The following is a 14,403-nucleotide window of genomic DNA, read 5'->3' on the forward strand; positions in this document are numbered from 1 at the left end:
AACCATGCTCATTACCTCAGTGAAAAAAGGGGAGATTTGCTTAATTAAGTTGTTAAGAAACCAGCAAACCCTGCAGCTGTCTGAGACCACATTTCGGAGAAAGACTGTGATCAACTGACAGTGTGTGTGGGTGTAGGCTTTGAGTGCGCTTCGGAGTGTGTGCTTGTCAGAAAGATAACACTAAAATAACCTAATCTTTCAACTTCTGTGGGATTAGGATTTGTGTGTTGTTGCTAATTGCTGAAATAAGTGTGAAAGGGCAAAGTGATGGCATAGGTACAGGACAATATCAAACATGTTTTCTTAAATGGCAAATAAAAAGTAGAAAGAGTAAAAAAACAACAACATTGTGTTGTGACTTTCTTTGTAGATCAAATAACTGCTGGAGATACAAACCCACTTTGTGCCTTAGGCACAACTTAAATTTTTATATTAGATAGTACTGGAGTCTGTTTTTTTTCCCTTGGTTATACAATAAGCTACTGACTTATTATATCCCTGTGAAGTAGAAGCTAAACAAGCAACCATTCCCCCAAAATTTCTCTCTGGTTTGGTTAAACAAAGAAATAAAAGATATTACATTGTTTGTCCTTACAGGAGCTAGGTTGGTTTTGTTGGTATAATAGGTTATCTATACATGGGTTTTTTTTAAGTGGTCATCAACTTATTTTGTTGTGAAATCCGGGCAGAAGTAGTTAATTTCCGGTCGCCATCTTTGTTTTAAAGGTGAAAGTGTACAGTCGGTCCAGAAGACAACACAAGCTGCTGAGCTGGTCTGTATTCTTTAATATTGTGGTTAGAAAAATAAATATAATCTTAATATTAGAACATTCTCTATATCCTATAAACAAACAGAAGGAGCCCTGGCTAAAATGATGAACTTGTTTAAAAGAGTACGAAGGGGGAGGAGTTAAAACCTCATCTGTTGCATGAGCTGAGATTAGCCGCGGGCTAGCCAATGCACCAAATTTTTAATAGGGTATTAATGTCTTGAGAAATGTTCAACTGAAATAAAAGTGTAATACATTTAATAAAAATTAATCATTTGTTAAATAGGTTGAACAGGATGTGCAGCAGCATATCAACCTGTTGATGTGCCTTAGAAAACAAGCATACAGGTAGGAAGTTAGGCTAATTATAATGGCAGGAGTTTAAAAATGCATGAATTATCATTAGTAACTTCACATGGTTAAAAATGTTTGGCACTTGATGTACCTTTGATTAAATGTCAAACCGTATCTTTAGAAATAGTGAAGAGGTTTGTGCTCCAGGCACCGACACATAGTTTTATGAGTGGCTGTTTCATTTGGGCTGCTCATTACTTTTTAATCACTTGATTAGGGGTATGCTGTAATTGCCCGGTAATTTTAGAAAATGAGCTTCTCAGCTGACAGCATGTTGGGATTTCACCAAGAGGGATCCTAAAGTTTTAAAGTTTGTCACTGACTTCACCTAAATCACTCCTTAGTTCTCATTCTGTACTATTCTGGAATTGTCAAATCAAGTATCAGCTGTGTCTGCTTGTTGGTGTTTATTAGTGAGTCTAAGTTTGATGAGATGGAGGTTGTCTAGTATACATTTTTCTTTATTGTTGTGTGTGCATGTTTTAAGAAACTTGAAGTGCTTGGGAGCTGGCATACAGACACGAGGACCAGAATAAGGACTAAAAGAATAAGAGTATTAGTGTACTGTCAGATTCAGCAGGTGTAATGCATCCAGTATCAGTTGCTCTGTGTGTTATGTTGATGTCCCAGCTAATCTTTTCAATAACATGGTAAATGTAACATGTTTGTGCAAGATGGCCTACTGTGTAATTCAGCCTGCCAACCTGTCAGAATCCTGATAACCTCTGATTAACATGTTAGGTAAAATTGTAACAATATTTTCCATTTCTTTCTTCTTGTAGTTGTAACATATTTTTATTTGAATTTGATTTAGTGATGTAAAAGCTTCCCTGGTGCAAAAGACTGCTTTTGTATTTATTAAAGTCTAAGTTTCTAACCTAAGGAGTAATCAGTTTATTGTGGATTTAAGTTAAAGACAAATATTAGCTCATGTATTAGCGGTTCCAATTGAATAAAATGTGTCAAACTGATATATTTTCCTCTCCAGCTGTCCAATTTCTTATTCAGTTGGAGGTGAAATTCGTATATATTTTTAGGGATCATTCTGACAACCTGTTTCCAGTCAGTCCAAATACACACACAGGCGTTCTCGTTCCTCTTTTACCACCTTTAACACCCTCGTGTTATTCTCTCCTCACCACTTTGCTGCTCCTGTCTCCTTATGTTGCCTCACAAAACTCGCTGTTTTCTCGCTTTCGCTTCATTCTGAGAAAGATCAGACTCCTTATGAATTACAAGCTCGTGATTTAAATGTTGCATTCCACACGGCAAACACACTCTGTGTGCTTGTTATTCCCTTTACATCCGTGTCTCCCTCTTCCTCATGTGACGTTGCACGTCTAAATTACTTTCCTCTGTGTGCCATTGCTGTGCAGCCTGTGTGACCACGCTTGCTCGTTTGCTCTTTTTTTAGTTTTCCAATTTTATTTTTGTCCTTATCCCTCCCCTCAACCTACATCTCCCAGCCTTTACTCCTCCGTCTCTACTTCTGCTTCACTTCCCATGACATACCCCCCCCCCCCCATCCCTGGCCAAGCAGCCACCACTGTTTTCCCTTCTACTATCTTCCTCCCTGACAGCCTCCTGTTTTGCATCCATCCATCACTCAGTTTGAGGTTGGTGCCATATGAAAATATGAAGGGCTCAGATACAAATGCGAGCTAAGGTGGCAGTGTTTGTAGGAGGAGGAGGAAAGCTATTCAATAAGAGACTTTGCTTTTGAGAGAGCAAGGGAGGAGAGTGTTGTCTTCCCTCCTCTCTCCCTCCTCCTCCCTCACGCTCTCTCTCCACTCTCTCTCTCTGTACAAGCGTGTATTGGTGTGTGCGCCTTCCGTCTCTCCCGGCTCCGCTGTTGTTCGCCGCCACCACAGATGAGCTGGGAAGAGGAGGGAAAGCGGATGTATCTGGCCACAGGAAAGCAGGAGTTTGGATCGGCATACAAGACTAAGCAGCGGCTCTGATCATCTCTCTCTCTCTTATGCTTTTCTCTGTGTCCCTCTCTCTCTTTCACACGCACACAAACACACACGTGCGCTGTCAGACTCACGCTCGCGCCGGCTGGATGTCTACTCGCTAGGCTGAACGAGAGAGGTGCTTAGGCTTGTCATTAGTTGAGGGCACGGAAACCATGAGAAGCCTTGTGTGCGTGTGCGCTTATATGTGTGTGGCAGCTCGCATGCACACTCATGCATAAGAGAGTTACCGCGTGAGTGAGAGAGTGTGTATGTGTGTGCTTTTGAATGGAGATGAGTCGGGACATTAAATACACAGAGGCAGCTTTCTCTGGCTTTCGGCTTAAGTGACTTTCACCTCTTGCTCCGGGTCTCAGAGGACTTACTTCTGGTGTTTTTTGTCTGAAATCTAGCAGTCACAGAGGGCAGCTGAGGAAGAAAGAGAGCAGGGCAGTTTGGGATTTGTCTAGAGTGTGTGTTGAGTGGATGTTTGTATGTGTGTGTTGGGTATAGTAGGAGCCACAGGCAGTCTGGCAGCCACACTAACTCTGAGCTCAAGGGAGTGATTGAGAATGGAGGTGGAGAGGAGAGGGATGCCCTGAGGGAGCATCTTTCTCCTCTGCTTCTTACTCTTCATAGTAGTTATGTGGGTTGTGGAGATCTTTGTCTTCCTGTATCTACTTCCTCTCCTTTTTCAGTTGTTTTATCTTTTTTATCTGTCGTATTTGCATGCTTGCTGTCAGCGCTTGCTGCAGATCTCTGTTCCAGTTTTCTAAATTTTTTTTTCCATTTTTGTCTTTTAGCCTATTTCCCTGCATCGTATCAGTGCAGTCGATATGATTTTAGACTATGAATCTAAGCCTTTCACTGAAGTTCCATCTCTGTTTGTGCAGGTGTGAGTTTACGGGTGCTCCCTGGCTGAGGAAGTGGAGAGCTGATGATGGATCTGAAGGAGAACTGTGGCAGTCAGGGGAGCCAGGAAAGCTCCAGCCTACATCCCACCTCCTGGCAGGCCTTCGTCCACACCAGCACGCTGCATGGACTTCGCTTTATTTTCCCTTATGGTCAGCCCAGTGCACGCCGCTTGCTTTGGGCTGTGGCTCTGCTGGCCTGCCTGGGATTGTTAGCCCTGGAAAGTACAGAGCGTTTGGCCTATTTCCTCTCCTACCCTCACGTGACCAGCGTGGATGCTGTGGTGTCAAGCAGCCTGGTTTTCCCTGCTGTGACCATCTGTAACCTCAATGTGTATCGCTTCAGCCGTCTCACACGCAACGACCTGTACCACGCCGGAGAGCTGCTAGCCCTGCTCGATGTGCACCTGGCTATCCCCCAGCCACACCTGGCGGAGCCTGATGTGCTTGCGTTCCTACAGGAAAAGGCAAACTTCACGGCCTACAGGCCCAAAGCGTTCAGCATGAAGGAGTTCATTGAGAGGGTTGGCCATGACCTGGAAGAGATGATGCTCTACTGCAGATACCAAGGTGAAGACTGCAGTCCCAACGACTTCAAAACCGTGAGTATACTCTCTATGTGTTGTATTCTAAATGTCAGCTCTTTTGGGCTGAGCTGGGATCGGACCCTCTCTGCAGTCTCTTAGCCATCAGGTGGCTCTGTTTCTGTGGTGTTCAGGTTACGCGTAGAAGGTTTCCAGTGAAGAAAAAAACGTAAAATAACTTGGCGGCTGATGATTGTGCTTTCTCTCCAATGGTGCAAGACTGAGAGCATGCTGGCTGTTTCTTTTTTGAGTTACTATGTTTGGCTGCACAGGTTGGAGTTTAAGCTTTGTTGAAAATCTATTCTTTTCTGTTGCTTTATTGTTGTCCTCATCCTTCACACAATAGCATCACCTCGCTGGAAAATACAAAATATACTTCAGTGACAAGTCTAAAGTATTTTAGTCACTGAAGCAGAGGAACAGATTTGTCTTGGGCACTTTCTTTACTTCTGCACTCAAGTATTTTTGTACTCTGAAATCCAGTAACACCAAGTACCAAATAAATCACACCACTAAAATCACTCTGTTGGCTTATCTCAGAGTGGAAAGTCACGGCTAAAACATACTGTTATTTTAATCTTTTCAGGTGTAGGACCCCTTTGTCTGTACTGTGTTTCTAATGTGCTTGTACAACTTGAGGGCATTGATCAGAGCAAAGTGGAGGTGTGTTGGGGAAATGTGTATGTCTGGTTGCACGAATAAAAAGGAAATTGGCTTTTTGGCCTCTGTGTTTGTGATATTTTACTTTTTGGCAGTCAGAGTGAGCAAGTTGTGCAGTAAATTTGGTTTTAACACATAAAGACAGCATTCGCAACGCCCATCTGTTGCATACTTGGATTTTGCAATTAGATCTATTACTGATTCTGTTAACAGTGCAGTGGATGCAGTCTGTGAATGTTACTAAAGAGAACAGTGCAGTGTTTTTTTTCTTTCTGTAGACATAGAGGATATAAATGGCTCTTTCTTCTTTGAGAATTCTTCAACACAATTGTTAAAGACTTTATAGCTATGAAAATCATGGATTTTGTTGCTTGTCCCAAGACAGTGAGTTGTATCCCAGAGTTATTTCAAGGTTTAACTAAGTCTTGCATATGCAATATTTTTACAGACCAATTTAAATGCATCCTGTGCAGTATTGGAGATTTGTATGTTTTATTTATTCTGCTGCTTATCTGTTGGCTGACTCTTGAGTTATACAATTCATCATACTGAACACAGAATCTGCATTAGTTTTAATGGTGTTGCATTATCATTACCTGGTAAGCTAAAGATTTTTCAACATCAATCTGCTCGTCATTATTATGTGACTGCAGCAATGTAAGTATGACAATAATGGAAGTTTAATGGGATTTTGATTGTATTTTTGAACATGAATCCAGGTTTAAATCAACTTAATAATATCAGTCACTGATCACATTCTCTTGATTGGCTTCATTCACTCAAACAGGCGCTTTGAAACCATCTTGTAGTTGTGCTGCTGCTGGGGGAATTCCCATGATGCACTGAGTATTTCTTCTCCAGTCCCCTCTTTTTCATTTCCTATGCACAAGTTATGCTCTCCTTTTCTCTTTCTCCCCTCCCTTAGCCTGGTTCTTTGCCTGTTAAACAAGGGTGCATTTTTTTCCACTGTTGCCAGGTACTACTTACAGGGCCTGATTGTTGGGGTATCTTCTCTAATATTGTAGGGTCTCTACCTTCCAATATAAAGAGTCCTGAGGCAGCTGATAGTGCTAAATAAATAAAATTGAATAAAAATATTCAGCTGTTAATGTTCAAATTTACAAGATTTGTGTTTTCATAAACATTTGTTGGTGCTGTCATTGAAACAATCTCTTTAATGGCCTAGTTTTCTTCAAAGGACACATTGGTCTGATGTACTGCTTCTACTTTAATAGTATCACAAACTTTAGTGTAGCCTCATGTTGGACTACTCCTCAACTACTACTTTTAATTGAGGAAGTTGGCTGTTTGGCTGAGTAAAGACACTGGTGTTGAGAGAAAGCATGAACTTTTTCACCTTTCAGGTTAAATGTAAAGACTGTGAACCGTATTAAAATAGAACTGCTATTTGGAAAATTACTAAAAATGATGCCAACTTGATGTTATGAACTTCAAAAATTCACCAATAGATTATAATCTTGCATAAAAGAGATGGAAAGTATTTTAAGTGGTTTGAAAAAATCCACAGTGCTGATTAAAGAAAGCTTTGCCGTGTGTGTGTGTGTGTGTGTGTGTGTGTGTGTGTGTGTGTGTAAAATCAAATCTATGAAGTAAATAAGCTTAAGCATGCAAAACTACTTTGAGTATACTCTGTGAATCTTTTTGAGTTGTATCTACTGGTCCATCTTTTCATCGTAGAGCAGTAATAAAATGATGCATGGGGTCATTTAGGAAGTTGCCCAACAGCTTGATATAGCTCTGTATTAATGAGATGTTTTGTTTTTTGTGCCTGCCCCAAACCTGATCAGTGATGCGTGTACAATGCATGCAACAGCTTGTTGAAGCTGCTACTGGGATTTGGTCTTCTTTGAAGAGCTCTTAATTTTGTGAAGTGGACTCACAGAACACATCAACAGCATTATCCAACCTCTGATGTGTGTAATCCGAGCTGTTAAAGCTCCTCGCTCTGTGACACTTATTTTAGGATTGATATCATCGTGCTTTATTCTGAGAGATGCTCGATGCAGACGTTAATTGGAAAAACAACAATGGTAGATCACACTTTGGGAGTAGTGATTTTCTGTTCATACCTTCATATGGATACTTCCCTGGAAGCTCTGATCCATATTGCACTAAGCTGCAGCAAAGCTGCTGGTGAGCAATTCTCTGCTTATATCTGCCAGGAGAACATTTGATTTTCATAATTTCATTGTGTTGAATCTTCAGGGAGTTAATTCAGAGCTGGCTTGGCTGTGTTTGTTCCTTTCCATGCAGCTCAGTGAGTCAGTGTAACTTCCCTTTAGTAACCGTCTTGCATATTGTGTGACGCGTCTTTGACCTAAAGCCGGGTTCAAAGATAATCGTGTTGACAGAGCGGCTACTAGAAGGCACTGTCATCCTCTTTGCCCTCTGCCTGTTGCTGCTTCTGAGCTCCTCCTGAATTCTCCCCACTGCTCTCTGTCGACTTGCACTGTCTCTCCTTTTCTCTGTCACTGCAGCGACACACCTTCATATCTCCGGCGCCTTCTGAGTAAAAAAGAAAAAACAGTAGGACCCCCAAAATAGAAAAACGCATGCATGAATGGACTCAAACACATGGATCCAGACAAACGCACCAAAATATACATATACATGAATGAGTATACACACACTGAGGGACAGCATTACCATGACACTCCAGGGACCCGAGTCAGCGCTTGAGTGACACTGTGATGAATGACCGTGGGGAGGATTGTGGGGACACGAGAGTCAGTGTGATGTGACTGATGGAACTGGAACACAGTGCTGCACAAAAGGGAAACAGCAACAGTGTGCACATTTCCACTTATATGCATGTATTATGTGTTGCCTTCGTTTTTGGGTTTTTTTTTTTTATAGCATTTTTAAAATGCGCAGACTGCTCGTCCTGTTAATTTCTGTTTATACATGAGTGCCTGTGCAACCTACTTGATGTGATTCTTTCTAAATAAGCACTTTGGTGTGCTCGTTTTTCAAGGATGGCAGAAAAACAGGGCGCATTTCAAGCCAAATTCAGCATCCTCGCTTCCAAACAGCCAGTGAACAAAACAAAAGCCTGCCTTTTTTTCTCCCCCCCACCCACCCACTTGATTCTTTCAACGCAGCATCTGCAAGGATGCTGAGTGGTCGTAGTGCTTCTCCATCCTAAGTATCAAGTTGTGACTGTGAATCTGTGAGAAAGTTGTGGTGCTGAGTGTGGAAAAGAAATTCAGAGCCTACCTGTCTAATACAGGGAATAATTTTATGTTTTTTTCAACTTCTATCACTTGCATTGTCCCAAAAAGATATGATTATATAACCCTTTCAAAAAATGGAAACTAACAGTAAGTTATTGATGTTCTGTACGGGAAAAATATTGCAGCGCATCAATGTAGGTATGTCAATACCTATCAATGTCTCAGATAGTCTAGAAATGGTGACATAAGTAGTTTGTGCCTGAGGGATCTTTTTATTAATGAAAATGGATAATAGATGTGATTTTGTTTGTGCTGCTTTTAATTCCATTATTTTATGCAGTGTAACGACTTTAAGTGCTTGCTGACTCTAGCTTGTAAATAGCACTTAATATAATTTTTTGGCTTAGCTTTACAGTGTTGATTCGATACCTGTCTGTCAAGTATTTTAGAAATGTGGTTAATTTATTTCTAGACATCTAATATTTTTACTCAGAGCCAAGTACTATATATTGGGTTAGCATTAATAAGTATAATAACACTATTATTTTAATGGTTGTCCTGCTTTGCCTGAAACAAAGACCACCTTTTCCAATTGTAACCCTAACCCTAATAGACACCCCCTCACTCCCTAAGGCTTGTCATTCTGGAAGAATCCTGTTAATATCATACCTACACTTTATAATGAAACTTTAACCTTCGGGGAAATGGAGCAGATGCCAAATGTCTTTAATTTAATGAGCATGACTATCATTTAGGGACTCTTCTATTAACCAAATTGATCATGCAGTGAAAATTGTAAGAAACTGTGGGCCTAATAACTTCAACTCAGTCTTTTCCTGGCATAAATTGTACCCCATTGCCCATCCTTAAAATTTTGCTGGTGTAGGTGTAAGCCTATCATGTGTTATGTGTTTAATCAATTTCCCTGTGCCTGTGTTTGTTTTGCTGGGTGTGATTACAGCCATGATTAAATGCTGATTGATCACACTGACAAGACACATCAGTGTCTGCCAGAGTGAATCAGCTCATTGGGCCTCTCCTGCATTCCCTGCGTGCTTCAGTAATATATATAAATACCCCTGTAGTAGGACTATCCTGGGATGACCCTATCACACTCTCAGGCTTAATGTGAAACCTGATAGCAGCCAGACCCAGAGGTCTGTATCAAACAGATACTAATTAGCTACTCATCCATTCCTCTGACCGGAACCTTGTTGGAGCAGCATTGTCAATGTAATGGTGCTGGCTGTTTACAACAACAGCAGTTAGTCATTACATGCAACCTGTGGCCTTAGCACTTCACAGGCTAATTATTGCATGGCTAGATTTGCCTCGCTTTCACCAGTAGAGCAGGAGTATCTTAATGTCAGTCACCAATGTGTTGGGGGATTATGTGCTTTCTAATCTGTCCTCCCCCTTCTCCTCCTCCTCTGGCCACTCCATCTCACTAACAGCATTTTATCACTTTTGCATTCATTTCTCAACATTTGAAAGCCCAGTGCGTCACATTAGGTTTTAGTGGATGTACTGTATTAATCACTAATGTGGTATTACCGTGGCATTTTACATTCCCTGCGAGCATGATATCTCAGTCTCTTTAAAGGGCATGGAAAGCACTACAGCCACCCACAAGCCTGCCTTTCTAAAACACCCTGGAGAGGCAGGCAACCTGTGCTGTTTAACCAACTTGGAAGAAAAGTTGGAGTGTAGCCACAGACAGACAGCTTAGTGTGTGGATAGTGCTTATGTAGTAGATAGTGCAGCTGTCTGCAGTGGTGTATTATAGTAGGTTGAAGATGGAGTGTGTGTAAAAGGAGTAATTTTCCCCGAAGGGGTTTTCTACTAAAAATAATTGCCTTGGTAATTAATGTAATGATTAATTTATTTGTGTCAAAACAAAGTTTTTCTTTTTTTCCCCGACTAAAATAATGCAGGAGATGTTGGGTGTGACCGTGAAAGTGAAGTGCTTCGTTTCTACAGCTTTAATCACGAGGAGCATACTCGTGTGTCCTTTTTTGTCACATAGAATTATTAAGAAGGATGGCGCTTCAGCTTTGTTCTGAGCTAAGTCTACCAAGAAGTATAAAGGAAGTCTTCTTGGGTAACTTGTTAATTTAACAGAGTGAATACATCAGTGAACATTGTGGCCTTTATCACATTAAGACATAGAGTACACTGCCCCAAAGCAGCTTGTTTTTTATATAGCAATGATAAAGGATACTAGATTTAATGAACAATTGTTTATCTTTTTGTATGTGATTTTGGCTTAGTGTGATGAGAGGCATGTTACAACCTAAATTACAACCTATAACTGTGTTATCAGGCTACCTTAACCCTATTACACATAAAAAAAACACTTTAACTTATGATATGGGCATCAGAAGCATTGCTTTCCATAGTAGTCACAGGGAGCCGTGCTGGAACTTTTCTTCAAAGAAATTAAAGTGGAGTTTAAATCAGAAATCATCGAACTGAAAAAACCTAGTGGCCTAAATTTGAAATGTATTTTTTTAATGGTTTATTATTCCTTGTTTTTGCTTGTTTTCTGAAAATCACTGAAACCCACTGAAAGTCTTCTTTTCAAATAAGCTGCTCTCATTGATGACAGACTACTTAATTCTGTTAGTGTGACTCTATTGACACAAGGTATCAGTAGCAGCATTATAGTGCAATGGTGGTAGTCTATCTAGTGAGTTAGGTGGAGTGATGCTTATTTGACACACTTGTTTACTTCTGGGAAGCACATCACTAGCTACTAGCATTTTCTCCAAGGATAACTGTCATTGGCTGGTTTTGCTTGACAGTACTTTTTTTTTGCCTCAAGTGAAACAAGTTTGTGATTTTCTCGTTTATTGGCAAGTGTAGTCTTCCATATTTTGCAAGGTGTTTTCATGGAGCCTGTTGAAGTAGCTCTGTTTTTAAGTACTAAACTGCCTCCGCATGCCTGAGATTGCCTCATTCACCACTCATGTGTGGTGTTGGTATATCATAGATATTGCGATATGACACATAATTTATACCACTGGACAGTATACGGCCTGATGTGCCTTGCTAATGGGAAGTGGAGTGTTTATGGAAATGTGTTCATTAAGACTGGTGAGCTCTTTGTCCATAGCATGAACAAAATACTGCCCATACTGTTTGCCCCAAAGCTGAATTCAGTTATAGGATGTTGACATAATATAGCCTTTCAGATAATAGGTTTTGCCTACATTTAATAATTATTTTCATTTGTCAGTAAGCTGGAAATTTTATATTTTTTCTTAAATAACTGATCTACTGTTTGGTCCATAAAAAAAAAGAGGATAAGGTATGACCATGGCTTATCTTACTTTATCAACATTAAGATGAAAAAACAGAATAGAAGTAGAAAACATTTGACATTTTGCTAAAAAAAGAAAAGAAAAACAAATGGCCATGGAAAGCTGATTATATTTCAGTCAATCAAATAATTGATTCATAAGATAAAAAATAGCAGCTCTAATTGGTCTAAGCTTCCTTCACTAAAACTGTAGGCAGTCCCATTCAGAAAAACTACCTCCATCCTGTCAACTAGCTCAGGACATCACTAATGGCCAGACTACATTTTATTCTTGTGAATAAGTTAACCGCCCAGCGTTTCCCTGCATGAAACAGAAAATGAGAGGTTTATAGCAGAGGCATGGAGCTGTGGCAGGGCGGTCCATGAAGTCATGGTTGTAGATATTGGCTGGCGCTCACACTAGCAAAGAAAGAAGAGAAAGCTGAAAGAGGGGAGAGTGGTATGTCCCATTACCTAAGCAACGTATCTGGAGACCTACTTCATCTTGGCCACGGGAGGAGGACGGGATGATGTGTGTGATTTAATGTACTGCAGGCTATGTTTATATTTTCATGTGTATGGGTTTGTGTTGTCATATGCAATCAGTCCTCATGTGTGTTTGTATTTGTGTGTGTAAGAGCTTCTTGATGAATTAGCCATCAGTTGCTTCCAGCAGATATTGACTGTTTGTGAAATCAAAGGTCAAGTGGCTAGTTAACTTGAATTCCTTTAGTCTGTTTGGCAGCCACAGAGTGAAAATTATATATTTTCTGAATCAGTACTTAACCTCCCAGAAATACCGTCTTGCATGCTTTATTGATCAGCTTGAGAATTCGTATTATTGTTTACATGTATTGCAGATAGTATAACCAGCCGGGAGCAGCACCCTGGGACATAAAGGCATAAAGCTGTGTGAAAGCCTGAGATTGCAATCATATTTATATGCTTCCTGAAGTTTCAGTGCAATTTTAGTTTTCAGATGTGTTGAAATCCATGAATTTCAGTGGCCACAACAAATGACTCTAAAATAAGCCTACGTGACTGTTTCAGAAACCAAAGGTTAGAAAATGTTGACTTTTCTGTCTCAGCCTGCTGTGCAGTCACCTTAAATTCTCAGTTTTACACATTTAATTTTTAAAATCACTGATGTTTGCATCAGTGAAAGAATAAAATAAACATTGGTCACAAAACATGGTCATATTCATGCAAATGAATTAAATCATTTTCTGTGGTGACCTGTGTTCTTGAGTAAGACTGTTTTCACTTGTGTACCTAACCTAACATTAACGCATCACACTTCACGACTCCTGAAGTGTGATGCGTTAATTAGTCTAGCTAATATAATATTACTAGCTATGAGTTGTTTGCTGATTTTATTTGTTTTGTCCGTCTTTGAAAACGATGTGATCACTAAGGTATTGGGAAATCCCCCATGCTCTTATTTTGAAAGTTCAGTCACACCTGAACCGTTAGCACCAGCACTTCTATGGTCATCATAGCACTCCTATGTTGTGAGACTCATCCTGCAATTTGATAAACTAACGCCACCATCTTAGGCTGCAGTGTGTTGCTACCCCCCGATATTTTCTTAATATCTGTGAGCTAGGGGGTCACTAAAACCAGCACATGAAGCTGGGTGAGAACTGGTTGAGGTGCGGCGACGCTGTGAGCTTAGGCTGCAGAAAAGAACCAAGAGTATTATCGTAGACTAAAGTTCAAGATGGTGGAGTTCAGGTCTGTTCAAGTGAAAAGAAACTTACTAGCTGTACAGAGACAGCTGACATTAATCCATTATTTATTATCAAAAACTGTTTAAGAAAATCTAGGTGAAATCCTCCTGGAGCTTTTAGTCATCAATTTCTATTATTATTTTGTATGTATAATGTATTTTTTGTTTGTTTTCCTCTTAGATGTTGAGATAGTCCGTAGACCAGTTCTGACTCCTGAGCTGTATTTTGCCAATAGGTGGACATATATGTGAAAATCCCTTGATAAAACAGCTTTGCATCCCTAAAGCTGTTTTGGAAAGCAATCATTTAATATATTACTTTGAAGTTTAATCTGTACTTAAGTATGATCAGGTTGTTACATCATCTACAGAGTTAGAAGCTCCTGAATACATTTTTGTTGGTTTCTCAGTTGGCACCTGAAATTTCAGTGCTTTTCAGGGGTAGGTCAAAGTAAAAAATGTTCATGTTTCAGTGTTTAACTGGTAATGTTTTTTTTACACTTCACATACCGTGTGCAAAACGTATTGCCAAGCCTTCAAGGGTAATGCACAGAACTGAAATTGAATGCTACAGTCAGGGTATCTGCTGCTACTGGAAAACCTACTTTGGTTTCAGTACTCTGATAAAGGAATGCATTGACTGCAATCAAATATTCATGAATTAGTGCTATTAGATCGAATTGGCCATTGGACATTGAACTGCTATAGCTCACTCTGTTAACATTTTTGGTCCATAGTTATTTTGAGGTTGGATGTGATTCATTGTTCAGTTGGTATGTCACTTCAGAGTTCAGAAAGTTTGTTGGTGCAGCAAAGAAAACAAATGTATAAATGCAAATTTTTGTCACATGTTGTCAAAAGATTAAGTTTCTAATTGTCAAATTTTTACTTAAGGTACTTAAATGGTGCATACCATTAATACACAGGACTGACTGGCTGTCTCTACAT

The 14,403-nt window shown here is 40.0% G+C and overlaps 1 protein-coding gene across 3 annotated transcripts in view; it reads left to right on the forward strand.

Moving 5' to 3' along the window:
* The first annotated feature begins 629 nt into the window (after nucleotides 1–629).
* asic2 (acid-sensing (proton-gated) ion channel 2) overlaps nucleotides 630–14,403 on the forward strand; it is a 427,006-nt gene continuing 413,232 nt past the window's right edge. Inside the window, exons 1-2 of one of the 3 annotated variants that reach the window (XM_082529060.1) lie at nucleotides 630–773; nucleotides 3,970–4,589. In XM_082529060.1, the coding sequence (XP_082385186.1) occupies nucleotides 4,014–4,589 (576 nt within the window). In that variant the 5' untranslated portion in view covers nucleotides 630–773; nucleotides 3,970–4,013. The other 2 variants (XM_082529062.1, XM_082529061.1) reach the window with 2 other exon arrangements.

This window comes from Aulonocara stuartgranti (assembly GCF_965226115.1).
Source record: "Aulonocara stuartgranti genome assembly, chromosome: 4".
In the NCBI taxonomy this organism is placed as follows: Eukaryota; Metazoa; Chordata; class Actinopteri; order Cichliformes; family Cichlidae; genus Aulonocara; species Aulonocara stuartgranti.